At 48.0% G+C, this 23694-nt stretch overlaps 1 protein-coding gene across 7 annotated transcripts in view; it reads right to left on the bottom strand.

Moving 5' to 3' along the window:
- SPEN (spen family transcriptional repressor) overlaps positions 1-23694 on the bottom strand; it is a 460760-nt gene that overhangs the window by 289687 nt on the left and 147379 nt on the right. For all 7 annotated transcript variants that reach the window (XM_086921690.1, XM_086921689.1, XM_086921687.1 and 4 more), the window contains exons 4-5: positions 20128-20288; positions 18963-19163 (exon numbers count right to left, since the gene is read on the bottom strand). In XM_086921690.1, coding sequence (XP_086777816.1) covers positions 18963-19163; positions 20128-20288 — 362 coding nt within the window. The remainder of the gene's footprint in view (positions 1-18962; positions 19164-20127; positions 20289-23694) is intronic.

A 23694-nucleotide genomic window follows, 5' to 3' on the forward strand; every position in this document is an offset into this window, starting at 1 on the left:
GACAGGGAAATTGAAAGAGCACACCGCTTTCCTTTTCATATTAGTCGGCAAGCTGCCCAGACGACTGGCAATATAACTGGGGGAAATTCAGAGAGGCCCAGGGCACTACTAATCTCCATTAATAGTTTGTTAGCCCGGGAGGATGTCTTCAGACTTGCCAGACGCGATAAGCGGAGAGCGGGCCCAAGCTTTGAATTTTTTGTCACCCCGGATTTCAGCAAGTATACCATGGAAAATCAGTGGCAACTCCGCCAATTAATTACACCGCTCCAAGCCAAAGGAGCACAAGCTTATCTTCTGAATCCGGCAAAGTTGAAGATCATATATAAGGAGCGCACACAATTCTTTACTGCCGTAGGACTGGCTAAGGAATTTGAGCAGTATGTAGAAGTATAAATATATTGGCCAATTTAGTAACAAGTTAATAGACTGGAATTTGCTGTGGGCTCCATTTTTTGTAATATTTTGTCTTCAATTTTGTAGGCATGTCTGCTGATCCCTAAGACATGTTTAGTTTATTTTTTTGTCTCTAGTGTGAAATCATGATAAGCAAGAGTTGCTCATAATTGATATCTTCTTCTGCCTCTCCTATTTTAAGCAATGAGACTGTTTTTTTAGGTTTCAGATGGCTTGTGGGTGGGAGAAGGAAGCAGTTAGCTGGCATCTGCAGGACCATAAGTCCTAACGCCTCATTATTGGGTAGGGAGGGGGGTGGGGAGGGGGGGGAAGGGAGGTAGGGGTGACTTAGGTGGAGGGGGAAAAAGGGAGAAAACATCCACTCTTTCAGGGGGAAAAAATTACTTAATAAAAAGAGTTAATAAAGAACTTTAAATGTAGTAGTAAAGATGGCTCATTTGTGATTAAGGTATTGATTATTTGGAATAAACATCATGTGGGAATTTTACTAGGGCAACATGGCGGTTAGAGATATTCTAATTTGATCTTTAAATGTGTCTGGTTTAAATAATTTTAATAAAAGGAGGAGGGTAGCTGCTGAGCTACGTCATGTTTCACCAGACGTATTGTGTGTTCAAGAAACCCATTTGCCATGGAGTAAGCATTATTTGCTAGAAGAATTGGGCTTCTCTGAACTGATCTCACAACAAGCAGGAATGACGCGGGGAGTGGCCATTTTGGCTAAAAGGGATAGGTTTAGTGTTCAGCGGAAATTAGCAGATAAAAAGGGTCGATGGTCTATAGTGGAATGTGCAGGGCGACTTACGACTTTCACGGTATGCACCATCTATGGGTCTAACCAAGATGAGCCAGCCATTTTGAAGAGTTGCATATGGAACTTGCAACCTGGCCTACTACCTTAATTATTTGTGGGGATATGAACATTAATTTAACTGGCCAAGAGATTGCTGGAGGGGTTAAAAAGTAGAAGGGGATGGTGTGGCTTCGGCGGCAATGGAGTAAGCTGTGACTCCGATGAGCTCCGGTGCCCCGCTGCCTGTTTAAGCCATCTTGAGCGGTATCTGGGGGCTGCTCATCATCTCTGGGGCTAGGAGAGCCCCTGGCTGCGTGGGGTGCAGTGTGAGCGACGGTGGGGCCCCTAAGAACTGTTTGTGAGGAGGCGGTGTGACAGCTGGGTCGTGGCCGACAGTCGCGCCCGCCATTTTGCTTGAGAGGCCGGAGCGCGACCCTTTCACCCGGACCCGGGCAACCTCCCCTGGGTGACTCCTGGCGGCGACCTGGTGGGCCCCACGAAGCGGCCCGGGCGCGAGCTCTGCCCTTGTACTGCAGCGCCGAAGCTTGGTGCAGCTGCCGGTGATTCCGGCCGGAGGAAGCCTTGACGCCCTGTGGCTGGGGCGGACGCCGGAGTCGGAGGCGGGCTGCCCCTGTGAATGGCGGAGGGGCCTGCTGGAGCCGCGAACCTTGGCGCCGACCTACCTGGAGGCCGGTGCGGCCGTGCATCGTGCCCGGGCTCCCCCGGTTACATGCGGAGAGGCCTGAAACAGCAGCGGACTCGGGCACTGGATTGCGGGAGGGACGCGACACGGCGGAGGCGAGGCAGGTCCGGAGGGTGGCTGCAGTCGCCATCTTAGATACGAGCCTGGACACGGCTGACGGTGGCATCGCGGAGTTGGGGAGCCCGAGGCACTGGCGCAGGGGCGGAGGTGAGGTGCATCTGCTGGGGGCTGCGGGGGGTGCGACTGGATGCGGTGGGCGCCCCCTCGCCCCTGGTGTTGTTGGCGGGATGTGGCATGTCGCCCTGCGCCCCTCCCACCTTGTGGCCTAGGGTCCGATCTGGAAGCCGTGCCCGGCGAGGGAGCGTGGGGACCCTGCAGCCCTCTAGAGCGGGGAACACACAGACCAACGGAGCCTTTTGTCGGTCTACTGGCTGCCCTCTTGCATGTCCTGGACTGCTTCGGCTGGGGGCATTGGGAGGCGGCCTGCATGGTGAGGAACGGTGGGGGTGCTGCGGCCAGCGACGCTCCACGACTAGCATGCCATCCCTGAAACCAGCGGCGGTGTTTCATCGCGCTCGGCTGAGCCTCGTCTAATTGCAGTCTGCCCCCCCCCGGACTGGTGGTGTGGACTTGGAGGGGGGTGCAGGGGCTCTGCCGAAGTTTGGAACTGTTGCTGGCTGCTGGTAGATGACGGAGGGAGGAACTGCCTGCCACTGAGAGTTGCCCTGCGCCTTGCCGCTCGGGGGCCCTGCCCTTGATGGGGTGGGGTGGAGTGGACTTTGGCCTGTCTGGGTGGAGGGGCTGGCCAGGGGGACTACTGGTGCCACTAGATCCGGGCCCTCTGCGGTGGAGGTGTCCCTCCCACGGCCTGCTTGAGCGGGCTAAAACTCCTTAAAGCGGAACTGGGGAAGCTGCATCACCTGGGGCATTGCTTCTTTGTACTGTGAGCGCTCTCATATCTTGCCTCCCGGCCTGTAGCTTCTCCGCCTCGAGTGCGGCGCCCTGTGCAGCGCTCTTTACTACTGGGCCCTGTCTTTTGCCTGCATTGCTTGGGGGCGCCCTCGGTGTACCCTCCGCCGGGGCCTGTGGTGGACTGGGGGCCCCAGCCTCTGGCCACTGAGCTGCTGCCACCTGGGGGGCCCAGGACTTCGCTACACTGAGGGCAGCGAGAGGACTTGTGGTGACTAGGCCTGGTGTGGATCTCTCCCCCGCTGACTATCCCCCTGAGTCTGCAGGGTTGCACCTTACTCGTAGTGGCACGAGCATCTAACTTTCACCTGCAGGCCCGACGATGACAAGGTCCAAAGGAGGCAAACAGGAACCGGCAGCGACGGCTAAAGGCACGTCGGTGATGGCTATGTGGGGCAAGACTGGGGCGGCGGCGCCGACTGACGACCCCACGTTGATGGCTGCGGACTCGCCGCCGGTGACTCAAGCCTTTATGGCCTCCTTCATGTCTGATCTTAAGACTGAGATAGGCTCCTTGCGCACGGAAGTCCAAACATGCGTTAAGGAGATACGCAAGGAGGTCACCGAGCTGGGCGATAGAGTGGACGGCTTGGAGAAGTTAGTTGACGCGCGTAAGGAAGACCAGGAACAGCTGTGGCAGAGAGTGGCGGCCCTGGAAGAGCAGAACATTGAACTACAGATTAAGCAGGAGGACCTTGAGAACAGAAGCCGCCGGAATAACCTCCGAATCCGTGGTGTTCCGCTTGACGAGGAAGGGACGGACATTCTGACCTACGCGGCGCAGCTTCTACACGAGGTATGGGGGGACGAGGACGCCTCTCCCCCCCCCCCCGACTTTGGATCGTGCTCATCGGGTGTACGGACCGGCGGGTAGGGCAGGCCTCCTCCCTGACATACTGACGCGGGTGCATTACTTTACGGAGAAGGAAGCCATCTTGAAAGCGGCCCGGGACAAGCCCAACCTCACCTACGGAGGCCATAAAATACAGATTTTTCAGGACCTGGCTCCTAACACCCTGCGTCGGCGAAGAACTTTTCGGCCGGTGACGGAGAAGTTGAGGGCTCTCAACATTGCTTACCAGTGGGGCCACCCCTTTGCCCTTATCTTTCACTGGGTTGACAAGCGCAGGGTCATCCGGTCCTACCAGGAGGCAGCGCAACTTCTCAAGATGCCGGAATCGCCGGCCCACAGCCCTTCACGATCACGCCACCAGGAGAGAGCCCCTGCTCGCCCGGACTGGACCAGTGTTCGGCGACATCATCGATCCCCTCCAGTAGGAGAGATCCGCGTCGCAGGCCAAGCAGGACATCGTAGCGCACATCCACTCCATTGAGGGCGTCCGCAATGGCCAGTCCTCCCATCCGCCTACCCCATGACCTGGGCCTTGTTGGGACATACTCTTCCGTGGCTCCTCCTGGGGCTATGGTGCGCTCCTTTGCCTAACACCTTGCGATACTGTCTTGGCATGCTGCCTGCACAGACGCCCCATGTGATGCCTGGACTCCCGCACTTTGCTGCTGTCGCCGGCCAGAACGCCAGTCTCCTTGTGGTGCAGGCGATCTGCACCCCCGCGACGTCCTGCCCTGACCAGCGCTTGGGGACTCCAATGCCCCTGACTTCAGCATGCAGGCCCCCTCCGGTGCCGCTGACGTGGCAGGCCTTGACCTATTGGGGCTCTACTTGAACTATAATGACTGGTTTGTCATGTGGGGCTGAGTGATGGCCGTTGATATGCCCACCTGCTCCGCCCAGCTATGCGGTGCCCCTGTTTCTGGTTCGAGCAGCGGGGTTATCGGGTTCGAGGTTTCCTATCCTGCCTGTAGGTACCCCCTGTGCTGCCCCATAGGGAGTGACATTCCTGAGTGCGCCCAAACCCTTGGGTAGAGGATGCCTGGTGACTGGGGTAGCCCGAAATGGCCCAGTTGGCCTTTGTTGCCCTTGGTACATTCGAGGTGTGTTTCGCCTCCTGTTTCCTCTCTCCCTCTCTTTCTCTTCTCATCTCTTTTGCTTTCCTTCCTTTGGCCTTCCTCTCTTTCCCATTCCTCTGGTTTGGCGGGTGGTGGGGCAGGGTTGGGGTGGTGGCTGTCACCTGGGTGGGGAGGGCGGATCCTTGGCAGACTCCTATGGTCGCCTTTTCCTGCGCTGGTGGGAGCAGGGTACGTGGGCGGATCCTGCTCGCCATTTGCTATGGCTGCGACTGTACCTAGAACCCTGAAGGTTTTGTCACTTAACGTTAAGGGCTTGAACTCCCCTAATAAGCGCAAGCAGGTTTGGCACTACCTCCTCCAACAGCATCCCAACATTATTTATCTTCAGGAAACCCACCTACTGCAGGGGGACACACACCGCATGGCCCACCCCAAGTACCCTCTTCAGTTCTGGGCAGCTGCAGACACTAAAACTGCGGGGTGGCCATACTATGCAGAGCTGGCTTCAGGCGGGGAGACTCCAGACCCTATAAGAGTGGGGATGGGCGCTTCCTCAAGGTTACGGTAAATGCGGGACGGCGCAGGTTCAATTTGTGCAACGTGTATGATCCTAAGCAGTTACAGGACCGTTATCTCCAGACACTCCTGAGGGATAAGATACCCTGTGGAGACCAGCACATGATACTGGGAGGCAACGTCAATCTAGTGTGGGTACCTGACCTGGATCGCTGTGGTGCTGCCTCTAACGCTTCCGGGGTGATGTCCTCTGCGCTGTGCAAGCAGATTGCAGACTTAGGACTACTAGATGTGTGGCGCTATCACAACCCGGATCTTAGAGATTATTCATTCTATTCGCACACCCATAGGTCTTACTCCCGTATCGATTTCCTCTTTGCGTCGCTGGAGTTGCTCCGAGACAAGTTGGGAGCCTCCATCTCGGGCATTTCTCTGTCGGACCATGCCCATGTGGAAATGCGTCTCCAGGATCCGGCGGCGCCTACCATGCGTGTCGCCCGTTGGTCTTACCCACCGAGCATCCTTCGGGACGCTGACGATGTGGATAGCATTCGAGAGGCATTAGACTCCTACTTTGCCTCTAATGACACCACGGACATGCCTTTCCCGGTGGTCTGGGACGCCTTCAAGGCCACGATTCGGGGACACGTCACCTCCCTGGCGATTGCACGGAAGCGCGCTGCCTGCAAACTGGAGGCTGAGTTGGCAGTGGACATTAAGAAAGAAGAGATGCAGGACCGGGAGCGGTCGTCACGAGACACTAGGAGGAGATTGGCCACTCTCAGAGGGCAACTCTGACTACTGCGCACCAATAAGGCGGAAGGTGCCCTGTTGGCCCTGAAGCAAAAGTACTTTGAAGGTGGCGACAAGGTAGGCCGACTGCTGGCGGGAAGGCTGAGAGCGCGCGCTGCCAAGGCTAACATAACTAGTATCCAAATGCAGGACGGATCGAAAGTAGTCTCGGAGAAATCCAAGCAGGATGCATTTGTGGACTACTATACCTCTCTGTATGGGAGAGAACCTGTCTCGGTGGATGCGATAGCAGCCGTCCTGGATGACTATGAGGGACCGACGATACCAGCTGGGAACGCGAAGGAGCTGGAAGGCTCCGTTACGGAGGATGAGGTCACGGCGGCGATTAAGGACCTCCCTTTGGGGAAAAAGCCGGGTCCAGATGGCCTGCCGCTATCTTTCTATCGCACATTTCAGACCCAGCTTCGGCCTTACCTTCTTCGGCTGTTCAACTCTCTCTGAAGAGGTGGGTCCATCCCCTGACATGGGCATGGCGGCGATAGCGTTAATACCAAAACCCGGGAAAGACCCCGCACTGTGTGCGTCCTACCGCCCTATCGCCTTGCTTAATACGGATCTCAAAATATACACTAAGCTCCTCGCCCAACGCCTAGACCCATATATGCAATGGCTTGTGGACCCCGACCAGGTCGGATTTATCCACGATCGCTAGGGGGCAGACAATGTGCGCAAACTTGCGCACCTTGTAGGGAAAGTGCGGCATTGGAAAATCCTGGCCTGCCTTCTCTCCCTGGACGCAGAGAAGGCGTTCGATCGGGTGGACTGGGCCTTCCTTAGGGCGGTACTTCATAACTCAGGTTGGGTCCGAAGAGGATTGCAAGGATCATGGCTCCATACATAGGGCCCCAAGCTCGAATTCGGGTCAATGGAGACTTAACACTGCCACTAGCGATTCACAGGGGCACTAGACAGGGGTGCCCCCTTTCGCCCCTCCTATTCGCCCTTGCAGTGGAACCTCTTGCGGAGCTGATACGGCGTGACTCGGACATCCACGGGATAGCGCACGGTGGGCAGGGCAACAAGGTGGTGCTGTTTGTGGATGACCTGATCCTTACTCTCACGCGCCCGCGGGACTCCCTGCCGGCTGTCCATAGGGTGCTCTGTCTCTTCGAGAGAGCTTCCGGCCTCAAGATCAACCACAACAAGTCCTGGGCTCTTAATCTTACCATCCCGGCGGAGGATCTTTCCACCCTGAATGGGATTGTGCCCTACCAGTGGGCTGAGCGCCATATCAGGTATCTGGGCCTCACCTTGATCCCCTCCCTAGATGACTGGACCTCTGTCAATTGGCGCGCCTGCCGAAAGGAGATCTTGGAGGACCTGCGGCGGTGGAAACCCTTAATGTTGTCCTGGTTAGGCCACCTCCACGCTGTCAAAATGTCGATCCTCCCCAAAATCCTATACGTATTACAATGCCTCCCCACTCCAATCCCGCTTCACTGCATACGAAGCCTACAACGCGAGCTCACATCCATTATCTGGGGTGGTAAGCGTTCTCGTTTTTCCCAGAAAATTCTCATGGCTCCGCGAGACAGGGGAGGACTAGCTTGCCCTAACTTGGTCCACTACTACTGGGCTGCACACCTCAGATTTGTGATAGAGTGGGGGGTGAGAGAGTGAAAAAGGGTGGCTACACATGGACAGGACGGTGACGGGGCGCACCATTTGGGACCTGCCGTGGCTCCATCGAGCGGCCCGCTCCAGAAGTGCGTACCTTGCAGTGCCCACAAAAACGGTGCTAGACATCTGGGATGCCACTGCTGTCTCCAGGGGTCTTACTACGTTCCCGTATCCGCATACCCCCATAGCGGCAAACCCTCACTTCCCGCCGGCCTATCAAACTCGGGCATTTGAGAACTGGGTGCAGGGCGACTGCAGGGTGCTCTGAGACTTGTTTGACGGGGGCTCATTTAAATCGTTCGATCAATGTCGTGAGGCGTTCCTCTTGCAGCCCGCCGCACAGCTGCAATACGCCCAACTGCGGCATTGGCCCTCTGATGGCAGTGTGTACCGAGCTGCCACACGCGCCTTCACCCCTTTCGAACGCCTGGCGCGCACCCTAGGGGGCTTAAAACGATTGGTCACCCAAATCTACCACATCCTATAGCATCCACCACTCATACCCATCCACCCGTATCAGCGCCAATGGCAGATAGCGGTCGCTACGGAAATCACACCCTCGCAGTGGGACGCGGTGTGGAGAGACATCCCCAAGGTATATCGGAGCATCCCGCAGAGAGAAAATGCTTATAAACTTTTAACTCAATGGTATTACACTCCCCTGCGGCTTCATAAGATGTTCCCCAATGTTTCGCCACTGTGCTGGAGGTGTCGGACTGCGACGGGGGACTTTGTGCACATATGGTGGGCATGCCCGCTCCTTACTGTCTTCTGGAAGGAGGTCCTTAGCCACATCAGGGGGGTGTTGGGGTTCCCCTTGCCTGAAGCCATAAGTACGATCCTGTTGGGTGTCAGACCACCAAACCTTAAGGCCCTCACCCGTAGTGACTGGATTGTAACGCTACAAATGCTAGGTGCGGCCAAGCAGCTCATAGCCTTGTATTGGAAGAGCGAAGCACCTCCCATAGCTTCCTGGTTTGTGCGGCTGTGGCACGTCTTGGCAATGGAGCTTCTCACGGCGCGGCTCCAGTTGCGTCACACCCGCTTTGAGTCCGTTTGGAAGCCCTTGGTGTGCTACCTGTGCTCAATGGAACACGCACGACACATGCCCACTAGGCTCCGGACCCTACATCTCTTTTTTTAAAAGAATTTTTATTGCAACCTTAATATGTGCACCATCAAGTCGGCATCGAGGGCAGCATCTTACAGTCGTGGTTCAAAAGCTCTGTAATGGAAAACTTAGTTTAACTCGGCCATTTAGCTCACACCCCGGAGGTCGAGCGGCAGTAGACAGGAGAGTATTATTCGCTAAGAGCTGTGAAAATACTCACACATAACTGTTTCTTAGGTAGTACACAGGGCTGCGTTTCTAACCATCCAGATCCCCCCGCACCTGAGCCAATGTGCCCCTAGATGCTGTCGTCCCTACAGATCCCACTAGGTTGCTCCCCTAGACGACTTCCATAACATCTGAGCTCTAGAGGCCGACCCTCGTTGCCTGATGCCACTCCTCGCCCGCGGACCAGCCCACCCAGCCTGCTAGCGCGCTATTTCCTCTATCTCTGGTCTCTGGCCTCTCTCCTTTTCTTCCTTTTCTCCGCTTCCTCTTTAGCTCCTCTCTGTGTTCACGGACCTCTGTTGGGTCGTTCGTAAGTTTTGGGTTTGTTGACTTCCCACCTACTCTCCCCGATCCGTCTTTGGGGCTCTACCAACGCTGAACAACTTTAACAGCTTATCCTAAGCCACACGGCCGGCCCCCTTGGGGTTGTAGGCAAGGCGCTGTGTTAAATACTCTGACTACGCAAAATTCATTGCACATTCTTCGCGGCCGGCCTCGGATAGAGGTTGTAAGCTTAACGCTGTGTTACTGTGCCCCACTCAGGGGTTTTGTTCCAAAATAAAACAGACTTGTAAAACAAAAAGTATAAGGGTCGGAAGCCACAGGTGTGTAAAGCACTCCTTAAAATTTAAAGGACTACGGTCTGGCAGATGTTTGGAGTACTCTACCTGCCACAGACCCAGGTTTCACTTTTTACTCCCACCCACACAAAAAGAAAGTGAGGCTGGCTTATTTGTTTATCAGTATTACGGCTCTAGCTAAAGTTAAAATGCAAATTTACTCGAAAATTGCATCAGATCATTCTCCAATTGTTTTAACACTTACTGGGTGGGGGCCAATGGGTACTGGTAAAAAGTTTTCCTTTGACCGGAAGCTGTGTTTAAATGATAACTTTATAGATTATGTGTCAGGGTGGTTAAAGGAATTTTTTGACAATAACAGGGATTCGGCCCACATCAGTATTGTGTGGGACACATTCAAAGCTTGTTTTAGGGGAGAGGTCCTAAGCTGGAGGTAACTCAACAAAAAAAAATTAAAATCTGATATGGAGATTTATTATCTTGAGCTGCAAAGGGCTGAAGAGAAGCTGACTCGGGGCATTGCAATTCAGGGCAATATAGCCCCGCTGGAAGACGAGGTCGCTAGAAAAAGGGCAAGAATTTTGGGAGTTTGGGATAGTGAGAGTGCGAGAAGGTATCCGACAGAGGAAAAATTGCCATGAATATGGTGAATCAGTGGGAAGATCTTTAGCTCTTCAACTGCGCATGAATGAATCAAGTCGGAATATCGCTGCACTAAAAGACAATACAGGGGCTTTAAGGTCGGATCCAAAAGAGATTCTGGGTATTTTCCATCAATTTTACTCCAATCTGTATACCACGGATCAACGTGGGATGACCCCACTAAATCCTAGCTTATTAGGGGAGCTCTCCAAACTAGATACTGTAGCTGCGGATATGTTGGATGCTCCGATAACGATGGAGGAGCTAACAAATGCGGTTAAATCATTGGCGATGGGGAAGGCAGCCGGCCCTGACCAGTTACCTGGTGAGATTTATAAAGCTTTTTTTGAAGATTTAAAAGAGAATGCTGGCAACGTTTAGGGCCGCTCAAACTGGCTCAGCATCAAATACGTGGAATGAAGCTACAATCGTAGTTTTTAGTAAAAAAGGTAAAGAGGTAGAACTCCCTGGGTCATACCGGCCTATCTAATTACTGAATTGTGATGGAAAGATATATTCGAAAATATTAGCTAACCGCCCATCTAAAGTCATAACTTCCCTAGTCTCCCAGGATCAACATGGCTTTATACCCGGTCGGGGTACGGTAACTCATTAAAGTGATTACTTTGTTTGATATAGCAGAGGTAGAGAGACGTAAACTGGGGCGGATTCTGCTAGATGCAGAAAAAGCTTTTGACCGCGTGGAATGGCAGTACTTATGGTTATTAATGGAGAGTATGGGATTCAGTAAAAAGTTTATGATTGCATTACAGGCTTTATATGAATCACCAACTGCGAGAATAGCATCAATGGGATTAGCTTCAGAAGTAGTGCAGATTACTAGGAGGTACGAGACAGGGCTGTCCCTGCTCTCCTCTACTTTTCGCATTATATATCAACCCATTTATCGTAATACTCTTCAGAAGTCAGCTTATTAAGCCTTTTGTGGTCCGCAGTATCCCCCATACAGTATTCGCACATGCGGATGATATTGCGATAACTTCTGAGGACCCGGCCGTCGCAATGCCTGAGATTGAACAGCTAGCTGATGAATTTGGACGGATGTCCGGATATAAGCTTATGCCATGAAATCGCAGATGGTGTACACTAACACAGTAGCAATAGATGACTCAAGAGCAGTGGTGGAAGCTACATACCTAGGAGTTAAGATTCGGGCATCTATGGCTGCAGTGGCGGGGTCAAACTGGGGGTCTCTTTATAGCAGGGGTCCCCAAACCGGTTGGAGGGCCAGATCCATGCCAGATTTTTAAAATAACTAACTACATGTGTCTCAATGGGGATATCCAAAAAATCTGGCATGGATCCGGCCCTCCAGGACCGGTTTGGAGACCCCTGCTTTATTGTAATATTGCAGATTCTCTGGAGAGGTGGGGGAGGCTGCATTTTATTCTGATTGGCCGAGCAAACATCTTAAAAATGAACATATTGCCGCGAGTATTATATCTCTTTAGAGCAATGCCGTTAGAAATTTCGGTATTTTAACTACAGAAGCTTCAGGCTTTATGTTCTAAATTCCTATGGGCTCCGGGGAAACCACGAAGAGCTATGAAATTTATGACATTACCAAGTACTAGGGGCGGTTTAGCAGTACCCGACTTTGTATTGTATTATTAGGTTGTTTTTTTACAATAAATGGCCTTACTTTGTGGAGGGGATGAAGGTAATCTAACAACTACTTTATCCACCAACTCCATTTTTCATCTGGCTTTAGGAATCGAAGCTAACCGAAGTCTATTTCGGGAAGTAGAATGGAGCTATTTCAAGAGAACCAAGTTTAAGATTGTAGATGCAGCAATTAAAATCTGGAAGAAAGTCCGCAAATTAAATAATTTAGGAGATCTTACTTATTATACTCCTCTAAATATGATTAAGCTACCCCCACTCATATTTGGTGATAGGACCGTGAGGGTCTGGCGAGAGAAAGGAATAGGGTTATTAGGTGACTTGTATGATAAGATGGGAAATATCAAACAGTTTGAGGACCTAGTTAGGGTTTATAATCTATCACATTCACAGTTCAAGCTTTTACAAATTCGTGATTTTCTGTCAAAACGTAAATTAAAATTGATTTCTAATCCATTAATAGAAGCTATAAGGGCACAGAGTAAAATTGGAATGTTGTATAAAATCTTAAATACAGGTAAAAAGGATGATCTGGAAAACACACCTCACAATGGGCATTGATACTGGGAGAGACAGAATTAGATATATCACTTGAAGATGCAATCAACAGATCTAAAGAAGCTCTCATGTCAGCGAATCTAAAAGTACAACTCTTCAAAACTTTATTCAGATTGTATTATACACCAGCACGGATGAAAAAGTGGGGATATCGGTATAATGGTAAATGCTTCCGCTGTGGGGCGGAAAACGCTGATATAGTACATATTTTCTTCAGCTGTATAAAATTGAATTTATTTTTACGTGATATTGAAAGGTTTTTATCCGTTATTTTAGGGGATTCACTTCAAATCTCTCCTGTCCTGTTACTACTAGGGATGGAGCAAAAATGTACAGATTAGCTAGTTTGAAATCTAGCTTATATTCAGTTAGGGGGCAAGGAAACAGAAATTAGGGTTGAAGATATGGGATCGGCTTGTAACTCATATGAACTCTTGAGTGGAATGACGATTTGATTTGATTTATATTTTGATCCTGGGGGCTCCCTTGTGTCTGAACAAAGCTATACCTCTCTGAAGAGCTCTAATTAGAGCGAAACACTGTGTCAGGGCTTGCTTTTACTCATTTCAGGTTGGCTTGATTTGGTATTTTACCAATTCAAAGCTGTAATATTGTGCCTGGAGTGATAAATGGCTTTTGTCATTTTACAGCTCGCCAAGGACAGCACTGTACTAGTCCTATACTAAAAGACTTTGCTGTATAAATGGCAAAAGACTTTGTCCTTTTCTATCTCGGCGTGGATAGCACTGTGCTAATCCTATGCTTAAAAACCTTGATAGAAAAACAGACATTTGAGGTGAGCAGATCTAGAGTGTCGCTGGTGTCGAGTGCTCTAACAGGAGCTGCTTTCCACCTAAACTTGAGAACTACTTAGAGTTCTCTCCTTTTTTGCATAATGTATGCGTCACTATGCCTGAAAGGGTTTTGTTTTGACCTGGTTCAACAGTATCTACCTGTTGATGTATAGGATGCTCGGTCTACACTCTGTCTATTTTGATTGGTTTTATTAACTCTTTTGTAACTTCTAATTAATTCTTGTATCCTATTGATTTATTGTGTATTATATTTGCATCTTTAGATGTCTCTGAAAATGTGGAAATAAAATATAATTGTACGTTTGGGTTATACCTGTAACGGAGCTACATACGGCGAAAGGTTTGTCCTTTGCCACACGTACATGCAATAGGTTCTCAGTCACCCATACACATATATCCCATTCATACCACCATGTTCATACATGCACAAAGACCACACTCACGGACACACATTGCAGCCCAGTCATAGTGCCCCTAGCCAAAGTATTTTGTAGCATCAGCTCCCAGTTCTTCAATCGTTGCATCGGTTGTCAGTCATTCTGTCAGTGGTGGATTTGAACAAATGAAAGGCTGGAGCCGAGACTACTTGTGAATCTCTACCACAGCAAAGCCCGTTTGAGCCTTCTGGATACCAGCACTGTGTCCAGAACGGATGCTTCTCTCCACTGCAGATCCAGCTATTGCGTAATCGGCCTAATTCACAACCAGAAGAGCACTAACCGGATGCTTGCTTAGAGAAAACGTCCATGGTGTTGAGAGCAAAAGCTACACTGCTTTATTAACATAGTTAAAGGTTCCCAGACTAACTACGGGCAATGATTAGAACATGTGAATCTATGAAAGATCCAATGCTGGGAAAATTTGATAAAACAGTACAATGACATGATCACCAGTTATAATTAAGGGGCTCTTAAAACGTAAAGGAGCAGAGTATTGGTGTAGCAGAGATTAAAACAAAGTGGAGTTACTGCTGCTGATTAATATCAATTGCACTGGGAGTTAGTTAAATACTTAAATGAAAGTAACGGCATTCTAGCTTTTTTGTGCAAAAATAAAACTGTTGACTCTAGAGACATCTCTGCAGCCTAGGAGGGGAGAGCTAAAGGATGGCTTCCCTTTTCATTGGCACCCACTGTAAACAGCTCTGTGGCTTGAGCAGTGGCAGAGGAAAGGGCCACTTGATAAAATCTTGTTTTGTATATCGATGTCCCTAAGCAGCAGTCAATCTATTCTAGCCTCTTTAGGAGTAACCCAAACCGAGCAATTAAGAATGAGTATCTCTGCTTACAAATTGGTTGATCACAAGTGTTAAAGACCCTCTTAACAGGAGCCTCAAAAGATGCTGCTCCACTCTTGCGGATGAAAGGATAAAAAGAAAATGTGCCACACTCAAAGGTGTATAAAAAAAAACTGGCTGCTAAACTAACTCTATGAGTAACTTAAATAATTTATTTCATCTTTATTTCGACCATTTGGTCATAAAAGATACACATACATAAAATGAGATAAATCTATCACAGTTATAAAACATCAATACATACTGTTCATAAAAAAAAAGACTTTACAGGTGATTGTTAAAAAAGAGGGATTCTCCATTTTGCCCAGTATTTTTTATAAGACGACTACGCGTGTGCCAGACATTCGTTAGGAATTTGGAAAGTGCAAAGACAGTTGGGCCAGAAACATCGCTTTTTAAAATTCTGTACATCGGTGCGTATTCCCTGCCACCCAAATTCTTGATCAATGGCAGCAGCCAGTACTTTCTAGCTGTCTTATATGCTGGGCAGAAAAAAATCACGTGCAAGTCATTTTCCTCTTTGTCAACGCAAAGAGGACAGAACTTGGTCGAAGTGGTTTGCGCCCAGGTACTAGTAAAGGACCGTAAAGGCAGAGTGCCGTACCTCCACTGGAGAAATACCTTCCTGGTGAATATGGGGTATACAGGATCAAGGGCTTTCTCAAATATGTAGAGATCCTTAGTTTGCAGGAATAAGGAGGAGAGGGACCCCTCTGTCTGGGTGGCTATAACCCTAACCCTTTTGTGCTCGTGGAACAACTTCGCAAGTGCTCTCTTCGGGATTCTTGGTGCTGTGGTAGCTGGTTCAGTCCACAGCTCGGGGAGCCCCATATCTGTGCAAACCAACTGGATGTTTTGGACCCAGGGAATACTGAGCACCTTGGGATGTTTTAGTAGTTCGACCAATTCCTCCCTGTAGTCGATGAGATCGTCGCCGCACCATAGCCTGCGCCAAAAGGCTATGGGTCTTAGACTTATCTCGTCGACAAGTGGCCGTAGCCCTAAATCAAGCCTCAAAGGGAGGAGCGGGGTACTAGGGGGGAGTGCGGTAATTTGTCGTAAAAACCTGTTTTCTGTACGAGACAAATTCCGACAGGGGATATGGCCCCACAATTCGGCCCCGTACAAGATCGCCCCCCTTGCCTGTGCCTTATATATCTGGATTAGGGCCCCCAGTGGGCGGTAGGTCGAACCGGTCATCATTCGTGTGATGCCCCCAGTGATTTGCACTAGTTTGAGGTTAGCCCTAGTTTGGTGGGTCTCCCAGGTCATGTTTTCATTGAGTGTCACGCCGAGATATTCGAACGTGGCAACTCTTTCCAGTCTCGTTGCTCCTAACAAGGGGTTCGGGCGCTGTTTAGGGCTTGGATTCAACACCATGTATTTGGTCTTTGTGGCATTGATTTCGAGCCCTCTATCCTGGCAGAAGGCCACAAAGGCATCAAGTATCTTTTGAATGCCCATGGGTGTCTTGGATACCAACAGCGTGTCGTCCGCAAACATTATTGCGGGCACGCTGTTGCCATTCAGTTTAGGGGCATCAGTGTAGTCGGCGTTTAGGTGAGCGAATATCCCGTTGACGAAGAGGCAGAACAGGGTCGGCGCCAGCACACAACCCTGTCTTACCCCTCTGCCAACGGGAAATCTATCTGTCAGCTCCCCCGACCTCCCACACCTCACCTGGGCATAATTGTTATGATGCAGCCTCTGTAGGGTCAATAAGATGTCTGGTGGGACACCCATCCCTGCTAGGATGACCCAGAGTTTCCCCCTTGGCACGAGGTCGAAGGCGGCTTTTAAGTCCACGAAAATCGTGTACAGACTACTGCCCTCGAACCTCACTGTCCTCCAGCAGATCAGGTTCAGTCTGAAGACCTGGTCCACAGTCGATACCCCTTTCCTAAAGCCTGCCTGATATGGACTGAGGGCACCCACCTCCTCAATCCATTCCTGTAGCCTGTTCAGGAGAACCCTACCGAACAGCTTCTGTGCTACATCTATCAGGCTAATCGGCCTGTAGTTGGCTGGGAGCAGGGGGGATCCCTTCTTGAAGATAGGGACCACCTCAGCCCCCAGCCAAGTACTGGGTATTTCCATCCCACTGAGGACACCATTAAAAAGGGCTACGAGGTAGGGCGCCCAGACAGTGTTCTCCTGTTTATACAGATCCCCTGGTAGCCCATCCAGGCCAGGGGCCTTCCCCGAAGCCAAGCCTAAAATAGCAACTGTAACCTCACTCAGTGTTACCTCATCCGCCTGCAAACCCTGACTCCCTAGTTCAGGTAGTACGGGAGGCTCTCCGGACTCAGCGCTATATAGCGACTGGAAGTGGGCCTGCCACACTCCAGGAGCTATATTAGGCACCACTGCCGAATTTAGACTCCCTGATCCCCCATTCACCATTCTCCAGAACAGGCGTTGGTCTTGCACGGCTAGGGCCTTTGTAAGCTCCTCCCACTGGCTTTCCTCCCATTCTATTCTGGCCTGTGCGAGAAGCTTTTTATAGGCTTGTCTGCATTGCTTGAGACTTTCACCTCCTTTGCCCTCCCTGATTGCTCCCAGGAGTTCTGTTTTGGCCCGCCTGCAGGCTGAATTATACCATCGCGTTTTACCGCGGGGCCTCGCCTTCGGTTTTTGTACTTTGCGTGTGAAATGGGGTGCCGCTACTTTTATAAGTTCTTTATGGGCATCAAACAATTTACTCCTGATATCTATCTTGTTTGCCTCGCTATCAAGGTCTCTGACAGTTTCCAGGATGGGGGCAATCTCGGCGTAAAGCAGTGGGAGTTTGTCCTTATTTGTGACCATATGCTCCCACCTAATTTTTCTCCTGCTGTTGTCTATCAGGAGTGTGGGATGATTCCCTACCTCATGGGTCTCTAGGCCCTGGGGTGCTGGGTGGACGAGATCTAACTCAAGAGCGTTATGGTCACTGTCCATCCTATCAACTATCCTAAAATCCTGTACTGTTGACCACCTCGATAGTTGTACCAGGATATAATCCAAGTGTGACTCCCTTCCCTTGCGATTATAAGTATTTTTGCCTGGTGTATCGGAGTTAGTTCTCCCATTACACGCTCTAAGTCCATACCTTAGTGTGAGGGCAGTAATTTGCAACGCTAGAGGGGTCCAAACTTTTGGGGATGGCGCATCCACCCCAGGTACTGCCCACCTCTCTTCTTCCTCTGATAAGAACCCTTCCTGAAGGCCTGGGAGTGGCTCAAAGTGGGAGTTGAAATCCCCACCCACCACATAGTATGAATCAATCGACAGTTCCAGTAAAAAGTTCGAAAGTTCATTAAAAGTCGGTGATTCTTTTGCCCTTCCCATTGGCCTAGAATAAATATTAATCAGCAGGAGGTTGGCTTTGTTTGGCCAAGTTAAAGAAACCACAAGAATATCGTCCGAGCTACATGGAAGCCGTGTTGCCACACAGCCCAGATGAGCCGCAACCCATGTCGCAAGACCCCCTGATGGTCGGCCTTTGCCTTCCCATCTGAATAATTAAAACAAACAGAACGTAAGGAAAAACAACAACATATAGATTGTGGCTTGTGCTATTAAATTTGAAAAACGAAAAACCAAGCCATCTCAGTGACAAGATCCATACTCTACCACAAGAGAATTGTATTTTGTCCACCGTGTCAGGTTAGGAGGAGCTTCGCAAGTAGTGTGAAAGGTTGGGGTTATAAACGTGTAACAGCACCCCACTGCAGTTCGCAATTTTTAAACTATTGAAATTATTTTATTGTTTTTATTTGTATAGTACACACCCAAATGCTGGACAGTTCAGAACAGCAAAGGTCTGGTTGATAGAGCACAATGGGAGAAAACATGGAAACTTGCAGAGAGTGCGTGAAAAGATCATACCGAGTCCTGCAGGCTAAAGCCCTAATTCTGTTGCATAAAAGATGGTTTTCAGTACTCTTGAATGCATACCCTTTGGTGCTAAATGAACATTGGAGCAGTATGGAGCCTTAACAGCAATATTGATACTGAAAGTTTAAAAATGTGTTTGAATGTCTAAAAATGCGTTTGGTGATGAGAAACTAAACAAGCAATAAAACAGGGCTTATCCAATGTTCCCTCTTTCTCCATTAAGATACTATTTAATAAATGGACGGCTACTTTAGGCGTTTATTTGCTTTAGATATATTATCAGCATTCTGTGGCAAGATCAGTGAATGTTAACTTGAGTAGAAAACAAAGAAGTTGCCAAATTACCAATTTACACACCTACCGCTGAAATTGGGAGAGGATGAGTGGTTTAACAACTAACTAAACTGTAATATCACACAAGAAAAGTAGCATGGAGATGGCAGTTACCTGGGCCGACCCATGCAGTCACCTCAATCTGCATGCCAAAGAAGAGTTTTCCCTTCGATGAGATAAGTGCTTTCTCTTGATCCTCCTGCTGTCGGAAGAACACCAGTCCATATCGTTCTTCCGATACTCCATGAATCTGAACTGAAGTGACTTTTCCATACTTCTTAAACTCATGAAACAGTCCATCTTTCAGGCTTGTATCTAAACACAAGAGAGAATCCCAAAAAATTTAACTTTACATGTATATATTTTCCAACTCTGTAGCACCTTTTGCTCTTGGTTTATTTACTTCACTGATTTAGTATGACTAAGGAATTGGCTTTTGATGTCAATCCTGACACAGAATAGCGAACAATTTATTTTCCCACTGATCTGAACTTGCATTTTATGAGATCAATGATACCAGAGCATCCAGTGAAATTACACTGGTTTATTTCCCTTAACCGCAGACTGTCCTTTATCAAGTTTTAATGAAGGCAGTAAGAGACACCCTGTGCATCAACTGAAAACTTAAACATCTCAATGAGCAATCTAACTGCTACTTATACTATGTTAAAAAAAATTTAAATTATGAAGATTTAGTTCAAGTTTGCCTGAAAGGCGCACAGTTCTCAATGCCCTACCAATGCTGCATATGGACATGGGGGCTTCGCAGCTCGGTCAGAAAATCCAAAACGGCTTGATCTCTTCCCGCCAAAACAATCACCCCTGACTACGCACCAGAATAAGACAATAATAGAGGCACTACAACAAAGGGGAAAAATGTCAATCTTCAGGAGTATAAGTCTTGTTTATGCCAAATGATTCTCCATGCATTCTTAAGTATTAGGTCATTGTCATCAGTGAAGAGGAAGAAGTTTGTGTCTTTGTACTTTTTTACACCTGTGTATATATTTGCACACCATGAATTAGGCATTAACAAACTACAGAAAAGGTGTTTGCTTGAGAACAAGTATTGTTGCTATTTTATAAAACTCAAAGGTGGAGCTAGAAATTATGCCTGTGTGTTAAAATACCATCATTACAATTTTCCTAGTAAAACTACAGGTTCCACAGGATAGCTGCATTTTAGTAGCTTTCAAGGGGTTATTTATGGAGTCTATTTGCTCAAGAGAAAGCTACCTGAACCTTCAAAGTACAAAGCAGATTGAAGCAAGGATATTACCTGTAGAGCGCACGGGAAGATTTTGAACCTTCACTCCAAAACTTTTGCGGGGCTCATCTTTATCCAAAGGGGGTAGCGGTTGTGATGGAGGGGCTGGAACTGCGGTTGATTGTACCGAGCGGGCTGGTGACTCATCACTGGAGCTACTACTGGAATCACTGCTGCAGGTTCAGAAAATACATTAAATATTTAGCTAACTACATACGACTAAAAGCAGATCATTTTTTGCAGGACAAACACGTGGGATTAAAATTATTCTCATACGTTTTGCTTTTCACAAAAATTGCTTCTGCAGATTCCAAGCAACGGTTACTCATGGCTAAAGCTGCTTTACAACAGTTAAACTACTCCTCCATACCACTTTCTTCTGTTACTCCTAAGTACTGAACAAAGTTTAGTCAAGACAAAGTACATAAAGAATCATAACAATTACTTACCACACACTCCGATATTAACACCTGAAGACACAATAGGCTGCCATCTCTCTCCTACATGAAGGTACTCAAACAATACAGGACCTTTTGATGGTTTCACCTACTACACAGCTTTTAGCTATGGTTGCAAACGATCCTTTGTGACCTATACTAAGAACACGCAGGGGGCTTAATGCCTGCTCACTGCTTCCATCCCTTGGCTTGGTTACTCGCTTGCTTGCCTTTCTTCGCCTCAAGTTTGTTTCCACTGTAAGGCACAGCCTCTCCACACTTCTTTCAGTGGACTCCCTTAAATACTTCACTGTTCACTTTTAGAGATTGACTTTTTTCTTTTTCGTTAAACGATGTATAATTTTCACAACTCTCCCCTTCTTGTTATTCTCCCTAATCAAATACCCCATCCCCATGTTCCATGTTGTTGTCCCATGTGCTTATCCCCGGCTAATCACGCTCTAGTTCCCCAGCCACCTCTATACCTTGCGTTACTCTCTCCCTCATATGGTGTTTTACCGAGATCCTCCCGCTTTAGTTTTACTTTCATGTCCTACTAACACGCCCATCCCTTATTGTTTCCACTCCCCCCGCCCACTCTCCTGATAAATATCCATCCGGCTGTCTTCTAGTTTTGTTCCCATTATCATATTTTAATAAAACGTTTGATGGTCCCTGCAGCACTAATTTTATGCTAGGACGTCCTAGCTGAAAAGTGCAATTTTATATTTATCGTGTCTCGAGGAGTCTGCCATCTTGGATTGGTAAATAAAATGACAAACATGTCATTCAGAAAGTACACACATGCTGAACGACGTGGGCACCAGTAGCATGACACGTTCTATGGATGAGCAGCACAGTATTTTTTCAGCCAACCAGCATCTTCAAAAGCATTTCGCTTTTCATAAATGCGGTACAGCCCTACAATAAGCTTTGGCAAATCCAACAAGTCCAAAACGCAAGACCAATTGGGTTTGCCATCGCAATTAATTTTTTTTAGGCATATCACTGTTCTTTTTTGAGTCGTTAGACCCAACAATTCACATATTTATTCTGAAGGGTCCATCACCTTGCCAAGGAGAGTTTTTGGCCGTGAAATCAATGTCCAAACCAGGTTTGTAGGATTGAAAAAAATGAATGTATCCGTCTTGTAAAGGTCTTCAAATTAAAAAAAAAAAACATTGTTAAATACTCCGTAAACGTCTTTTCTCTTTTAGTTTGTGCTACAAGATGATCCTAAGTGGGAAATTTAGCTTTCCGGGACCATACATTAATGCAAGTTAGACTTTACAAGGGTAATGCTAGTTTTTTATTCTGTTTATGGAATGCCAGACCATATTCTTCTAAGCAAGCAGCACACAAACACTACTCTGGGGGAGCAAAAAAATTATTCTGAACACCTTAAACAAACTTTCCTAGCTCATCTTGTAGTATAGTTCTTATTTCCCTAATAGGCTCTGCGCATTGGAATAATATACACTATAGTTTTGACATAGGACTGAGGTCAGTATGTCTCTATCGAGTATATTAAACTTAATTGTGTGTGTGCCAGCTAACTCAGAGGGCACTAGAAACTTCCTCGAATGAACAAGAAGGGATTAGTCTCTGACAATCGCATAAACATGACAAATTTGTTTCCCTTAGAATCTGAACAATATCTTCAGTTGTGGAAACAATAGATAACTATTTACTCAGTCAATCGTGCATGCTTCGTTTCTACAGAGTTGCACAGAAATAGAGAGACTGGCGTTTCAATAAAAAGGGTTTATTGAATAGTCTTCTTTCTCATGCAAGAGATATGAACTGCTACAATCGTTACACAGAATGCGAAGTATAATGCGTACAGCGCAAACCGTAATATAAAATAATACTGTAATAACATGATCTGTTGCTAAGACGTACATAAAAATGCATACATAAATAACAGGCTAAAATACTCAACTGGTGCTTCTAAAATACGCCTACCCCAGTGTACTTAATCTAGGTCTAGAACAAGGGAAGAAGTAGGTGCTGGTTTAGCATAGGTTTTAGTTTTGCCAAGAATTGCCAAAGGTTTCTCTAGGTTCTAATCCGCTCCATAACTTAAAATGAGAGAGGTTGGTATCTCTTTCCCGGTACTCAATTTCCCAACACCCCGTAAGGGGAGTCAAACACTGGAGCTGGATTCTCAGCAGGAGGATGACCGCTTCTGGTCAGTGCGTCAGCTGGGGAGTTGTCTTCCTTCGGTACTTGCTGTGGTGAGCTGCGTCGTGCAAATAATTAGTCGAACTGCACCGAACCACACCGTGCTTTGCCATAGCAAGTGAAGGTATATTTATACTTTGAAGGTGTTTAGGAATGCCAGTATTGACGTAAAAGTCAGGCATATGAACTCCTAAGGAATAGATGTTCATGCATAGTAAATGAGTTATTGGAGAAATCAATATCTAGGCAAGAGGTAGTCCCTAAAGCTTAAGAGTCTGGTATTCCAAGAAATCGTTGTGACGTAGATGTACGGATGTAAGTAGCCATGCCTGTATTTGGGTAGCATGGACTCTGCCTAAATAAGGACTGGATTTCTTAGCCTATATATGGGCAATGGGAATTGTACCTATATAAGGGCATGAATCGGGAAATTCATACAGAATCTAAATTGATACACAACAATGTACTGCACTAGAAGGTGGAGGTCTAGTTAGTGATGTGCAGGTTATAACAGTCTTTACAATTCTTCTTGTGCTACTGCAGTCATTCACCACTCCTTTTGGCTCAAACTATTGTCTTGGGAACACCCAATTAGCATAGCACTAAGTAAACGGCGCAAGTGGTTTTCTATTTTCTACAATGCACATCTCTCCACTAATTTGGCTAGCAACAGGATGCAATAAAATTTGAATAACTAAACAAGACATGGATTCACTAACCAAAGGGATTGGGTCCCCGGAAACAGAACTGAAAAAGACAGCAGACGCAACATCCACCCCAAGGGTGAGATGCCAGATATGCTTTAACTATCTCCCCCAGGCATGCACACCTAAAAGGGAGGCACAATCAAAAGGCACGTCAATCAAAGTATCCTACACAGCCTCAGAGAACCTGAATGTCCCACCATGCACGCCTACATGGGGCTATGGAAGAGGCCATTGACCGGCCAACAGAATCA

The sequence above is a fragment of the Lissotriton vulgaris genome, chromosome 5, assembly GCF_964263255.1.
Source record: "Lissotriton vulgaris chromosome 5, aLisVul1.2, whole genome shotgun sequence".
In the NCBI taxonomy this organism is placed as follows: domain Eukaryota; kingdom Metazoa; phylum Chordata; class Amphibia; order Caudata; family Salamandridae; genus Lissotriton; species Lissotriton vulgaris.